Source organism: Maniola jurtina, chromosome Z (assembly GCF_905333055.1).
Source record: "Maniola jurtina chromosome Z, ilManJurt1.1, whole genome shotgun sequence".
NCBI classification, from domain to species: Eukaryota; Metazoa; Arthropoda; class Insecta; order Lepidoptera; family Nymphalidae; genus Maniola; species Maniola jurtina.
Genome location: NC_060058.1, coordinates 590,324 through 606,197, shown reverse-complemented (window position 1 = coordinate 606,197; position 15,874 = coordinate 590,324). Strand labels below are relative to the sequence as shown.

Genomic DNA, 15,874 nt, shown 5'->3' with positions numbered 1-15,874 from the left:
AGTGGATATAAGCTACTTTTATCCCGAAAAAATCAAAGAGATTCCACGGGATTCTTAAGGGCCCATCTGTTGTACTGATTTATATGAAATTTGATACAGAGGTAGCTTACGTCTTGAAAATTGACTTTTTGACTGGAAAGGCAACTTTTTACCCCGGAAAATTAAAGAGTTCACACGGGATTTTTAAATACCTAAATCGACACGGCCGAAGTCACGGGCATCATCTAGTATTATATTATCATATTATATATTTTATATATTTAGCAAAAACAAGAGTGAAATGAATCACTTTTCAAATAATTCAAATTAATTTACTACTTATTATTAGTATATTATAGTAGGCATACTTATTTTATATATTGTTTTTTTGCGATGGAAAGTGTCTGGCAGAATTGAATATTAATATTATTAAAAATCTTCTCTGGAAACATACTTACATAAAAATTTACACGCAGACTTTAAGAAAAGTGAGAAATAGTAGATTGTATCATAAGGGAGCAAAATAATATTTTTACGGCGAGGGTGCTTTTTTGAATCCGCAACGTAGCGAGGGATTCTAAGTACGTCGCCCGAGCCAAAATATCCTTTTGCGCCCGAGTGATACACTCTACTTTTCATCCTATTTCATTATCTCTATGAGGAAATAAAAGGCGCCTCATATTTTATTGTAATATTATTATTAGTACTAAAGTTATTTAATATTCCTCGTGATTATAAATGGCTATTATAATGCACCGATGTGCACTTGAACTCTGTTTAATATTCTACTATAGTTATTAAAACGATAAATGACAAATTTGATTTTATCGATAAAGTATGTACACATCACTACAAATGAAGCCCAAAATAATGTATAAATTACTTTTACTTTACGCTACGAACCGTGATTTTTGTCAAGATAACACGAGATAATTACACTTTTAACATGTAAATCTTTAATTTGCAGCAATTTTCGGAATAAAAATTGCGGTTAGTAACGATGAAATACTAATTAAAGACTTAGTTACCTATGAAAAGACAATTCAGGTGCTTTTACGCCTCCTTTCGTAGATCTGGAGGCACAAAACACAGCCTCACACATTTGGTTTTTTGATTTTATTTTTATTTTAACCCAGATTTATGTGATATTTAAAATTTTATAAAAACACTAAATCAAATTCCAATGTTTTGCCTTCCGATGGTGTCAACTACTGTCACCAGTTACACATATAGTGCGTTGTTGCCAGACTTATATGAGCTATCGCTTTCACCCGAACGGGGGTTCCCTGAAATAGACGGAGATAACAATACCTAGTTGACACATGGATGTACAAGAGCAGATACAACCTATCAGGGCCTCTAGTCTTATAATATCTTTATGGGCAATTACCTACCGTGTTGTACTGGTATTCTACGGCTTTCAGGCCACAAAATAAAATACATTGTCTACGGCTCTAACCCTGGTGCTGTCGTAGCCATAGTAAATTCTATGATGTAGAATACGATGTTAATCGATAAAAATTAGAAATCCAAGAGTGAAGCTCGCCCGACTTCATGCCTAGGTACATTACACATGTAGCTAAACAAAAATTATTTTCTACTTTTTAGTGTTTTTGGTTTTTTAAGTCGGTTTTATTTTTCTTTTGAATTTTTTTTCTTTCAAAGCCTTCAAATGGTAAACGGTGGTTTGAATTATTCCGTACCAATTACGTATAATCACTAATCACGTTTAAATAATAGATACCTAGACATTACCTAGATAACCGAATCGATTTAAATATTTAGAGATAGCTGGTAAAATCAGGGATAAGATTTTGGGGTTCCGTATCCAAAAGACGCCAATGGGCCCCTATTTTACGCCAGAGGGTACCTATTCACTCTTCTTTTGAAGGTACCAATATTATAGCTAGTGGCAGAAACGGAAGCCGGAAGGGCATTCCTATTCTTGCAGTGCGTATTAGAAACGAGGAAGCAAATCGCTTCGTACGAGTCCGTGGGATTTCGACTATCAAGGAATGCAGACCTTGGCTACGTCGCCTGCGTCTCAGCAGAGCGCTAACCTCACTCACCACTTGGCTACATCGCACATCTCTGATGGAAAATCAGCCTTGAGTGTAGGGGGTGTAAGACTATGCTAGCACTCACCCGGCTTGGGGTAGGCGGCCGGCGACACGTTGTAGTAGAAGCAGTACACGAGGAAGGCTAGCAGGATGAGCAGCAGCGCCAGGAGCCGCGCGGAGTACGGCCGGCACCGCAGCAGCCGTAACGCGCGCATTGTCACCTGCTACAACACAACTCATTACATACAACCATTTTTTCAATCACTTGCTATATTAGCCTGTGTATGCTAAAAGCTGGGCAGTTGAGTATCATATGATTAACATCAGCCTCCTCACATTCACAATAATAGCATTTTTAGGGTTCCGTCCCTCAAACGGAAAAACAGAACCCTTATAAGATCACTTTGTTGTCTGTCTGTCTGTCCGTCCGTCGTATCTGTCAAGAAACCTATAGGGTACTTCCCGTCGACCTAGAATCATTAAATTTGGCAGGTAGGTAGGTCTTACAGCACAAGTAAAGGAATATATCCAAAAACCGTGAATTTGTGGTTATATCACAAAAAAAATTAAAATGTGTTTTAATTTTCAAAGTAATATAACTATACCAAGTGGGGTATCACATTAAAGGGCTTTACCTATACATTCTAAAACAGATTTTTATTTATTTTTATGCATAATAGTTTTGACTTATCATGCAAAATGTTGGAAAAATACCCGAGTACCTACGGAACCTTCAGTGCAAGAGTCTGACTCGCACTTGAAAATATATTTTTATATCCTCCTGTGAAGCAGCAATGTAGAATCAACCGACCTCGATCACCCCTAGAGAGTGACATAGCCTACGTCTTGCTCCGGAAAATCAAAGACTTTCCATGGAACTTTAGAACCTAAATCCACGCCGATTTTTAGACACTACGGTGGAACACACACAATCTGGATACAAACATACATAGTTACATACATAGACTGCCAAAATCATAACCCTTCCTTTTGGCTTTGCCACAGTCGGGTAAAAACTATGTTTATCGCTGAATATGATACTTCTTTTTAACCATCGAGCAGCACAGCTTTTAAATAGGTTGGCACTTCTTTTGATAAGACTGCAATGCAAACGCATAAACGCATATATAATTCTCGAGGAAGAAACTAATGCAAAGACAAACAAAAAAGCGCAGCAAACAGGCATTGCAAAATAACAATTTATTAAGCGTAAGATTTTTCCGTTTTCCTTATTAAATATAAACATTTTGTCTGTTTTAACTAACTACTTGAAAAATATATAAATACTTACCTCGCATAACGATAAATAATTTGATTTATTTTACCCACATTTTCATAACACGATAGGTTTAATATTAATTATATCGATATAACCCAAAACATCGAAAAACTGTCGATATGTGGCCCATCCCTACTTTTCACGGATCAAGGTCACTGGCCAAAGAAATAATTACGAATGGTATAGATAGGTTGGTAGCACTGCTTTTTTTAAGCGATTGGCTAAAAATTGTTGGTATATGTTTTCAGTTCCGCCTCTATTCTTTGTCCATTTTAACCGACTTCCAAAAAAGAAGGCACATAGGAGTGCAACTTCAGAACATTAAAAAATCGCAAATTAAAAATCGCTTGTGGTGCCATCTATATGAGAGCACGGCTTAAGGTGGAAGCGACGGGCCTGCCCGCGAAATTAAATTTTAATTTTATGGCATTTTCAATTGCGACAATGGCAGTATCATCCTCACAGGTTTATATAAAAAAAATCTTTACTTGAAAGGGTCCAGTTTAAGAAATTAGCTCTAGTATCGACTAATGTGTCAGAATCAAATAGCTTGAGCTGTGCATGGATAGATCAGTCAGTGGGTCAGTCACCTTTTTAACCCCCGACCCAAAAAGAGGGGTGTTATAAGTTTGACGTGTGTATCTGTGTGTCTGTGGCACCGTAGCACCTAAACTAATGAACCAATTTTAATTTAGTTTTTTTTGTTTGAAAGGTGGCTTTGATCGAGAGTGTTTTTAGCTATAATCCAAGAAAATCGGTTCAGCCGTTTGAAAGTTATCAGCTCTTTTCTAGTTACTGTAACCGTGTCGGGGGTGTTATAAATTTTTAATTTACACTTGTTCTTTTATAAATACATATAAAGATGTTTAAATAAATAAATTGTTTGCAAAGGCAGCTGTATTGCTCAAAGTAATCTCCACCAGGAAATCTATACCTACTTAATTATGTACTATAGTTAGCACTTAGGCTTCATGCAGGTACCTACACGTAGCCGCAGCCGCGCCGGCGCCGGACCGCAAAGAAAGTCTTTCTTGATATAGCGCTAATAGAAATACACTGACAATTTTCTGTGAAAATTCAAGATTCTACCTATTATGGTTCACGAGATACAGCCCGCTGATAGACAGATGGACGTATAGACAGCGTGTCTTAGTAATAGGGTCCCGTTGGCACCCATCGGTACGGTATATGGAGCCCTAAAAATCAGCGTGGCGCCACGTCGTTGTGGCCCCGGCGCCGTTTCCGTGCAAAATGTCGGAAAAAATACCCGAGTACCTACGGAACCCTTGGTGCGCGAGTCTGACTCGCACTTGGCCGGCACCTTTTTTTTTTAGTGATAGGTAAATTTATAGTCACTAAGACCAGGACTTCCAGGTTTGGGTCTAACAAAATAACAGCATTACATTGTACAGGAATACCTAATGATCCATAACTTGTAATAAAATAAAATCAAAACAAAAAAAGGACTTCAAAAACGTCGAAACAAAAATGTCGAAAAGTTGCATAAAACACCGACCGATTCAAAAATAATTATGTGAAAATTTGTCTGTGCCTACATCACACAAATATTACTTAACAGATTCTAATTTTGTTTCAAAATTTGTATTTTACTTTATTTGGAGCTATATTTAGTTTTTACTTCATCGAAATCAGTGCACTTTTTAGGAAGATACGAATTTTTAAGTTTTCTCGAAAGGGGTCAATCTTAACTGGTCTTAAATAAAATTAAAGTAGGTAAGTACGAGTATAATACGTTCATGCCTATAACGCAGTCTTATGACGTCATACAATAGAACACTATATTCTTCAGTTGAAGTGCTATATAATTATTATTTCTTATTTTAGGTGATTGTTTGAAATTGGTTATTTGGATTTATTTTAAGGCTTAACTAATTAGGATTTATTTGTGGAAATTTCATTTGAAAGGCCTATAAATCACTTGTTTTATAAAAGTACCAAAGTTTTATTCCGCTAACTATAATCTTTTTACTGGAATAATTAAGTATTATCCTCTGCGTACCTATTGTTGTAAAATAATAGATAGACTATGCCTGCTACATTGTCCGCGTGGATTTAGGTTGTTAGAAATCCCGAGGGATTTCTTAATTTTCTAGGATAAAAATTGATAAAATAGAGACAGTTAGTTATTCATCATCACCATGATCAACCCATCGCCGGCCCACTACTGAACAAAGGTCTCCTCTCAGAATTGTATGCTTATTTTTAGCGACGCATGTACACACATGCTACTAGTTAGCATTTTCTCGAAAAAAGCATGCTTTCCTGCTAGTAATATGTAGGTATTTGTACCGTTATGAATTCGTTATCGTCAAGTTGGTACACCAAAAAAAGCCAATAGTTGTCCTTGACTTTGACATTTATGATATTCTGTGATAAAATTTTAAATTGACTTCGTCTGTGATGGCGTTTGCTGGCGCGCGTGCTGTGCTTGTTTGGAGTGTTTTTTTTGTTAAGAGTGGCTGGTTTTTGTGTTAGTTGGTGTTTTTTGGTGGTGGAACTGACTGGGAAGCGCTCTAAAGGGGCGCCGCGCGTATGTCGGCGGGCGCCGGCGCAGACGGAGTCCATACTTGTATAAATTCAATAACTTGAAAATATCACAAACTTGACATTGGCTAATCAGAGTAAAGCCAGATTTAAAGAAAGAAAAAAAAATTTTTAAATTAAAACTGATAATTTCAATCGCCCAATCAGTGCAAAATTAAATTGAATGGTTTTAATGATCCCAAGAATGGCCAGTAAATCTGTGTGTGGTATGTAACAGAAGATCTTCTGTCCCTAATTTGTTTCTTGCCGCCGCACTACTCTCAGACCCTGTGAGGTAAGTTTTACAAATACTAAATATTTCTATTAAGTACACATATTAACTCACCAACACTTGAACAATGTCTATCTATCTATTGAATCGTCAAAATAATCTACCACTGGTTCGGAATGCCGTTCCTACCGAGAAGAACCAGCAAGAAAATCGGCGGTTGCTCTTTTCAAGCATTCAATTTACAATAATATGCCATACTGTATACAAGCAATTGCAGTGCCGTGTATTGCTGGAGCGAGTCAAATCCTAGCTTTTTTGTCATTTACATAATCTTCGATTGTCTAATAAGCTTTTTTTAGGAGCATACTTTTAAAATACATTCAGATAAAGAGTGCGCTCTATAATATTAAACTTTGGAAATTAAATACCATTATGGTGCATGCGACGAGTCTGCCCGCGAAATTCAAATTTAATTTGCTTTTTCGCAATTTGTAAATTAATACGACAAAGTAGGCTTATGGCATTCTAATTCCGATAATGGCAGTATCATCTTCACAGGATTAGATAAAAACCTTTACTTGAAAGTGTTCAGTTTAAGAAATTAGTCAAAATAATGAGTTTGACATGAGTTACTCACAAATTAGTCGATACTATAGCTAATTTCTTAAACTGAACACTTTCAAGTAAAGATTTTTATCTAATCCTGTGAAGATGATACTGTCTCATGCACCATAAGAAAAGCTTCATCAAAATTAATGATAAAAAATTCCTACTTTTCAATTCTTTGAAACTTGTTATTTCAAATTTGGATAGACGCCTGCAAAGACGATGTTTAGGCCATATATTTAGTAAAGAAGGTGTACAAGTTGATAAGTCTAGAGTAAAAGCTATTTGTAACATGCCAAGTCCTAAAAATATAACAGATCTTCAAAGATTCCTGGGTATGGTCAAATTATCTTATATAGTAAATTATCTTAAATTATCTTATCGCAAATAAGTCATTTGCGAGCACTTTTATCAGAAAATACTGAATGGTATTGGTCAGAGCACCATGAGTCTCAATTTAATAATATTAAAAAAGTTATTTGTTCAACACCTGTCTTAACATACTATGACCCTAAAAAGGAAATAATTTTATCTGTAGACGCATCGAAGGATACCATGGGTGCAGTGTTATCCCATGACAAGCAACCCATTGCGTATTCGTCTGCTTCTCTAAGTAAAATACAACAGTCCTACTCGCAGATCGAGAAAGAACTACTAGCTGTCCTCTTTGGTTGTACTAAGTACCACCATACCATATATGGTCATAACATAACAGTGGAGACAGACCACAAACCTCTCATAACTCTTTTCAAAAAGCTCTATATGACATTCCCCCAAGATTGCAAAGAATCATGCTTAGATTGCAGCCGTATGATTTAACTGTTGTATACAAGCCTGGTCGCTACTTATATATTGCAGATACTTTGTCTAGAGCAGCATTAAGTGAAACTTGTTTGTCAGAAGTTGATCAAGATATAGATTTACATGTCAATATAATAATGTCTAAGTCAGTCAGTCCAGAGAAATTAAAAGAAATTCAAGAGTCTACAGTCCAAGATCAAACATTAAGTCAAATAATTCAATATTGTCACAACGGATGGCCTGAACATAAGCGTTCAGTTAGTCAGTCAGTCAAATCTTATTATAGTCTCAAAGACCAAATATATGTCATTGATAACGTTGTCTTCAAATCTAACTGCATTATAATCCCAGAGTCAATGAGAGAGTATATATTAAAACTAATTCATTCTGCCCATCAAGGTATAAACAGCTCAATCCGTCTAGCAAAAACTACAGTCTTTTGGCCAAATATGCAAAATGACATAGAAAAATATATAGGTCAATGTAACATTTGTCTATCTTACCGTCAAAATAATAGTAAAGAACCAATTATGCAACATGAGTATGAAAACATACCATGGTACAAAATTGGTATAGATATTTTTGAATTTGAACGAACTAAATACTTAATGGTAGTTGACTATTATTCAAAGTATATAGAACTTGCCAAGTTAACATCAGGCTATTCAGCTAGCCAAGTAATTACACATTTAAAGTCAATATTGGCCCGTCATGGAATTTGCAGGATTGCAATAACAGACAATGGCCCCCCGTTTAATAGCAAAGAGTTTAAGTTATTCACTCAAGAATGGGACATAGAACACATAACTTCTAGTCCATACTTAAGTAGGTCAAATGGTTTAGTTGAAAGGACTATTGGAACTATAAAAAATATGTTAATTAAGTGTAAAACTGACAAATCTGATATGTATTTAGCATTACTTTTGTACAGAAATACCCCTAAACAAAGTCAATATTCACCAGCAGAGCTGTGTATGTCTAGACAACTGCGTACAGTAGCTCCTACTGGAAAAGAAAACTTGGTGATATGAATAAAATAAAGAAATTAAATGAAAAACAAAAGTCATACACAAAATTTTATTATAATAAACATACAAAAATGCTTAAACCATTGCATGTAGGTGATAAAATCTTATTTAAACACAAACCTGAACATAAAAAATGGGTTCCTAGAGTTATTATCCAGATAGGTCCTGAACCTAGAAGTTATCTAATAAATAGTGAACTAGGACAGTTTAGGAGAAACCGTCAGTTTATCATTAAACAGGCAGTACACACATAATATCATTTACCACAGCACACAACACAGTCAGTATATACTTACCTATAAAGATGTAAACAAAATGAAATTGTTATTTGTTAGTAAGTTTGTTAGTATTTCAATTATTTAAAGATGTAAACAAAATGTTAGTTAGTATTTCAATTATTTTTCAGGAAAGATAAAGGTTCAAAAAACATGTCAATTTTAGTAGTAGTCTGTCAATGTATCAGGAAAGGCAAAGGTTGTAAACCATGCAGCCTGGACAGTCATAAGTTATTTTCTTGTGGTGTTAAAAAATATAAACTATGTTGTACTTTTACTATGTATATACTTGTGTTTATAAAATGTAAAAAATCTGTCGTCATAATAATAAAATTGTTAAAAATAAGTAACTGGTGTTTAAAAAAAAAGGGGAGATGTTACATAAGGTATTGTATTAGTCTGTGCATATTGTCTATAGTAATATTCTAATGTCAACGTCTTGTCATCTGTCACTTGTCGCTGTCTTGTCGTAATGTCTGTGTTGTGTGAATTGGGAATAAAGTCGAATCCAAAAGCATCCATCTTTTATTACATCTATACCAATGAAAGAAAAATATTTGTGGTATTTTTAAAAATCCGATGCCAAATTAAAACTTAGTTGGTGGGCAAAAGAACCAAGACATTTTGAGTCTGATAATAATTAAGGACATTATACAATGCATAAAGGGCAAAATCCCATTTTTTTTAAAAAGCTTTTTTTTCTCGTGTCACTTAAAATAGTTTAATTTTGAACTGATTTGGAACTCAAGATACTAATTAATATTAATATTATTTGTAAAGTACTTAATTAAACTTATTTATTAAAAGCTAGAGGATGCCCGCAGCTTCGACCGCGTGGATTTCGTTTTTTTAAAATCCCATAGGAACTCTTTGATTTTCCAGGATAAAAAGTAGCCTATGTCCTTCCCCGGGATGTGTCCCATGTCTGTACCAAATTTCATTAAAATCTGTTCAGCGGTTGGGGCGTGAAAACGTAGCAGACAGACAGACAGACACACTTTCGCATTTATAATATTATACTAGCTATTACCCGCGGCTTCGCTCGCGTGACTCAAGGTTTTAATAATAATTGAGGTTTGTTACAGTATTTTTTGGTGCAATGCCTAAGTTATTTTATCATGTGTTTTAGCATGCTATCCTGCGGGAACCATTTGTTTTTGGAAAGAAAAAGTAGTCTATATTACTTTTTTCCTCGACTATGTCTATGCAAAAAATGACGTCAATTCATAAGTCTGTTGTGGCGTTATTAAATGACAAATGCGTGAAAAATAGTATGCTATCCCGCGGGAAGTGTTCATATTTTTTGAGAGAAAAAGTTGAGTACGCTATCCCGCGGGAACCATAAGTTTTTTTTTTTAAAGTAGCCTTTATCAATTGCTAGGTCTTCAATTATGTCTATGCAAAAAATGCCGTCAATCCGTAGCTCTGTTGCGGCGTTATTGAACGACAAATGCATGAAAGATAGCGTGCTATCCCGCGGGAACTGTTTGTTTTTCCGGGATTAAAAGTAGCCTATGTCCTTCCCCGGAAAATAACCTAAGTCAGTACCAAATTTCATTCAAATCGGTTCAGCGGTTGAGCCGTGAAAGCGTAGCAGACATACAGACAGACAGAACAGACAGACAGAAAGACACACTTTCGCATTTATAATATTAGTATGGATTAGGTCCTCAGCTATGTCTATGCAAAAAATAGCGTCAATCCATAGCTCTGTTGCGGCGTTATTGAACGACAAATGCGTGAAATATAGCGTGCTATCCCGCGGGAACTGTTTGTTTTTCCGGGATTAAAAGTAGCCTATGTCCTTCCCCGGAAAATAACCTAAGTCGGTACCAAATTTCATTAAAATCGGTTCAGCGGTTGAGCCGTGAAAGCGTAGCAGACAGACAGACAGACACACTTTCGCATTTATAATATTAGTATGGATAGTATGGATTAAGAACATTTTGAGATCTCATTTGCCATTTTAGCTCTGTGTCAACTGTCATGTTTTCATTATGATTTTAGCCATTAAATCTATTGACATGACAGTTTGCATAGCAGAATGTATGCAATAAGAACTCACTCGCTATATTATTTGTAAAGAACGAATAAAAGTACAGTTTTAGTCCTTAATTTAAGGGTGAACTGTACTTTTGACATTGCAGAGCAATATGGCGAGTGATTTTTCAAAATGTATGCACAAAACACTAGGGTCCTACGGTTAATAAGAAATAAAACAACATACTTAATGCATTATATAACATTACTAATGAGTGTATTAAGTAGTAATTAAAGGTCATAATTTCTCGGTTTTTTCAGCTAAGTAATTACCCACGCTAAGGAATAGGCCTCACGTGATTGGTGATTTTATAAGGAAAAATGTTACGCTGTATTAGAATTTCAATAAATAAAACTTAAAATTATTTTAATAGATTCATTTTAGTTTCTTAAAAAAAATAAGAATAATAAATAATTATTACCAAATATAACACAAGAAAGTCAGCGCAAGCAATTCTAAACACGTAGAGTAAGTAAATAGAGTTCAACTTCGCAGCGACAAAACTTATTTTTTTAAATTAACACAAAAACAAAGACAACGCAACTGAGTTAAAAAATCTTAGTACATACTACACGCGTCGTATTCTAATATTCTCTCTTCCTCGTGTGGTATGGCCATTTGTAAACATACAAAAATAATTGGCGAACATGATGGTAAAATTTGTTTGTACTTACCTTCATTACTTTGTTCCAATAAAACTAACACTGCACTTCATTTTACGATTAAATAAAGTCTTAAAACATTACTAAATAAACGCGTTTTAAATAACTACTTGATTTACAGGCACGCTCACAAATGCTAGCACATAGTACGACCGACTCATGGCCGGTAAAAGAGACTCTACCCTAGCGGCTTCGCCTACCTGATAGCCCCATACCCGATTATAGACGCTCACGATCCACGTCATGTAAAGCTTGCCAAAGCCGTTTAGTCTGTAGAGTTGCCACATCAATTTCAAAAGCTACCAATTTTTATCTACTCAAAAAATACAAAATATGTTGGTTTATATTATGCAAAAAAAATACAAAAGTACAGAATAATCAATATAATAAAAATAATAGCTGATGCCCGCAGCTTCGCCCGCGGGGATTGGTCAGATCCCCTGCAGCATCAGGATTGAGGAGTTGGAATCCAAATTTTTTGTGAAAAAATGTCGCAAAGTTCCTCTATCGATTAAAAAAGAAATGACGCAAATCGGTTCAGAAATCTCGGAGATTTCGGTGTACATAGGTAGAAAAACACAACTCCCTTTTTGAAAGTCGGTTAAAAAATAGCCTATGTTACTGCCTGATCAATTCTCTACTTGTCTGTGAAAATCCCATCAAAATCGGTTCAGCCGTTCCGAAGATTAGCCTTTTCAAACAGACAGACATACAGACAGACAAAAATTTTAAAAACGTGTGATTCAGTTATAGTATCGTTCAAATAACCATATGACCTTAATATGCGGTAGTTATTTCGAAATTACAGACAGACACTCCAATTTTATTTATTTTACTAGCTGATGCCCGCAGCTTCGCCCGCGTGGATTTAGGGTCTGAAATCCCGTGGGAACTTTTGATTTCCCAGGACAAAAGTAGCCTATCCGTAATAGCCCGTCCCCGGGATGCAACGTGTTTCTGTACCACGTAAAAACATTTAAACGGATGATCCTTAAAAATTCCTGAGGGATCACCAGGATTTAGGAATGCAATTCCTTACAGCATCAGGGTTGAGGAGTTGGGTCCTCGAGGTCAACGACAAAGTCGTCACTTGGTACAGACACCTTCAATATCAATCACTTTATAACCGACAATTTGTAAATCCCATCAGTATTGATGGTGAGGTCCCCTGCAGCATCAGGATTGAGGAGTTGGAATTTTTTTATGAAACAATGTCACAAAGTTCCTCTATCGATTAAAAAAAAATTACGCAAATCGGTTCAGAAATCTCGGAGATTTCGGTGTACATAGGTAGAAAAACACAACTCCCTTTTTGAAAGTCGGTTAAAAAAGTAGCCTATGTTACTCCCTGGTCAATCCTCTACTTGTCTGTGAAAATCCCGTGAAAATCGGTTCAGCCGTTCCGAAGATTACCCTTTTCAAACAAACAGACAGACAGACAGACAGACAGACAAAAATTTTAAAAACGTGCGATTCGGTGTTGGTATCGTTCAAATAACCATATGAGCTTAATATGAGGTAGTTATTTCGAAATTACAGACAGACACTCCAATTTTATTTATTAAGTAATATAGATATTATAGATATAGATTATTAGTAGTATAGATAATAAAAAATAGTATAGATAGATGCGAAAAAATTTCCGTCTATTATCTTTTCAGGTCCCATCCGCTTAACCGATTTTGATGAAGTTTGTTTCAGAAATAGCTTACACCACGAAGAGGGACACCAACTACTTTTTAAACAAAAAATTTAAAAAAAAGTAATGAATAGTGGTGATTTTTAAGGATTTCGACGAGCTCTTTGCAATTTCTTTCCGACTAATTTTTCGATGAAAATGGTTATGTAATAAATTAGAGACATATTCCTACAAATCATAAAAATTATATAGAAAAAATAGAAACAACAGAATAATAAAATAACAGAAACAACAGAAAACTAAAGCGACGGAAAAAAAGAATAATTAAAAATATGGTAAAATGGGTCCCACTAGCAGCGAGGTGGGTAGAACCCAAGCTCTCAGTGGTCAGGGCTCCAGAGTGAGGAACCTCCTCGCAATGCGTGCCGTCTCAAGAACCACTGCCTTCTGTATCTTACCCTTAATCTAACAGTTAAGCGACAGTTTCTTAAGATGTTGGTCGAAACTATCCGTAATAAGACCATGGACCGCATAACTCTTTCTCATAAAACTTTGGTCACCCTATTATATTATACATACTCAAAGACTAGAATCAATACAAAAACAATTTCTTAAGTACCTGGCTTTTAAAGAATTCAAAAAATTTAGAAGTTATAAAGAAGCCTGTTCACATTACAAAATTGACTCCCTGGACCAAAGTGACATGCTGTTGCTATAAGCTATATTGACTGAACAAATAGACTGTCCTAGCCTGCTGTCAGTTTTCTCACTCAAAATCCAATACAATCTACGCTCAAAATACCGTACTTTTACGCCTGGCGCGATCCAGCAGAAAAATCACCAAAAATCAGATTTTGACCTTTTCCACCTATCCAAAATGCAATTAAATAATAATAATAGATAACTAATAATAACTATGTTAATGTCTATAATAGTACGTAAATAAATACATCATTACGCATACACACATACTCACGCACACGCTCACTGGCTCTCACATCACACACACACACACACACACACACACACACACACACACACACACACACACACACACACATACAAAGTAACAAAATATAAATATGAAACTGGTGTAGTTTCGGCCGTATAACAGCCATCTTAGGAAGTCCTCAGAAACGGAGCAAACTCTTTACAAAAAATTGTTCCTATCGATCAATCGACCTATCCCGTGGCCGTCTTTATGATCAGCCTTGATTAGACTACATTTTAATAGTAAACTGTTACCTCTAAACAAAGAAAAAATGATTTTTTTTTAAATATAAGTGTTAAGAAAATTCTTCCTTGTGTTATTATTTTATAGTTTCTTTAGCTAATTTTCAACTTATTAGTGAGTTTTGTATGTTATTACATAGCTAAAAATGTGTCGAAGCTTTAAAGATAATCTGCAGGCCAAAAGTTTCTGTAAGTTTAAAAAAATACCATTTTTGGCAAAGCAACCAAATAGAAATTATGAAACTGCTACAGTTTCGGAACCCTAACTGGAGAACGTATGAGGATTATTTTTATTTTAGTACTCACAATTGTTAATTGAGATGACTGCCACTTAGAAACTAAATAAAAAGGTGGCAATATGCCTTACTTTTCTTTGAATTAATTTTAAATGAAACAAATACGTGTTTTTTTAATTTTCCCGTAAGTGTTCAGATGTCATATTTTGATAGATAGAATTTGATCTTCTCTACAACCTCTAAAAGAGAAGGTAACGTTTTACTGGACATCACGTATATTGAATAAATATCATTCATATTATGGATTAAAATCTATTAAAAATTATTTTTCCGCTTGAAAACGTAATATTATAAAAAAAAATCAAAGTCGGAGCTGTGCAATAGCCAAGCAATGAATACAAGCTTCATTGACTCCACCATAATAGTTTTTGTGAAAATTCCGCAAGATCACGGCTAGGGAGATATTTAAGGGGAAAAAGGGGGGTAGCCGAAATCCTAGGGGTGGGGACTTTTGAGGAGAAATGTCTAAGGGCACAAAAAACACAAACACATGTGCCAAAAATCTCTCTGTCAAAAATCTCAAAAGGGCTCTGCCTGAAAATCAGCGCTGCAGTAGTCAAATACTGCAGCATCTTGCTGAGGCAGAGCCCTTTTAGCTCACAGACACAGCAATAGGATAATGGTGTTTTCTAGTTTTGAGTTTGATTTATATTCGAGTTTGATTTTATCTTTGTTGTTATTCTTGTTCTTTTTTTTGTTTTTGTGTGTGATTCTGTATATGAGAGCTGAATAAACCTTTATTTATTTATTTATTTATTTATTTAAAAATCAAAACTACGTTATTTATTTCAAGGTTTCATTCAAATTTTGCATAAATTGCCTGGGCTATAGCTATAATCTAAAAGATTTTTTATTCTGGACCAAAAGATAAATATTATAAGCTATATTTTTGTAAACTACGAGAATAGTAGGCTCTCGTTTAACTGGAAACATAAATAGCGCCATACGTTCCGATTCACGATTGTAGAGCTCAAAGAATAAACGTTGACCTCGACAGATGTTGAGTCATGTAGAGTCGAATGGTCGAAGCAAAATATTTTATAAGCTACGAGTATTGTACTCTTTTTATTAGCAACAAAAAATAGCGCTATATGACCCGATTCACGCTTGCAGACTTCAAGGAATGAATGCCGAGTTATGTTAAGACTTAAAATCGATGCAAATATTTCGTACTTAAATAATTAAGAGACTAGTAAGGT

General features: G+C 35.1%; 1 protein-coding gene and 1 long non-coding RNA gene across 6 annotated transcripts in view; one reads left to right on the top strand and one right to left on the bottom strand.

Moving 5' to 3' along the window:
* LOC123880043 overlaps window positions 1-855 on the top strand; it is a 30,852-nt gene extending 29,997 nt beyond the window's left edge. Inside the window, exon 4 of the long non-coding RNA XR_006799148.1 lies at window positions 841-855. This is a non-coding gene — a long non-coding RNA (uncharacterized LOC123880043). The remainder of the gene's footprint in view (window positions 1-840) is intronic.
* Window positions 1-15,874, bottom strand: part of LOC123880019 (alpha-mannosidase 2) — a 63,784-nt gene that overhangs the window by 43,170 nt on the left and 4,740 nt on the right. For 2 of the 5 annotated variants that reach the window (XM_045927885.1, XM_045927890.1), the window contains exons 1-2: window positions 11,520-11,742; window positions 2,125-2,263 (exon numbers count right to left, since the gene is read on the bottom strand). In XM_045927885.1, coding sequence (XP_045783841.1) covers window positions 2,125-2,263; window positions 11,520-11,525 — 145 coding nt within the window. In that variant the 5' untranslated portion in view covers window positions 11,526-11,742. Of the gene's footprint in view, window positions 1-2,124; window positions 2,264-11,519; window positions 11,743-15,874 lie in introns of those variants that run through there. The other 3 variants (XM_045927886.1, XM_045927888.1, XM_045927889.1) reach the window with 3 other exon arrangements.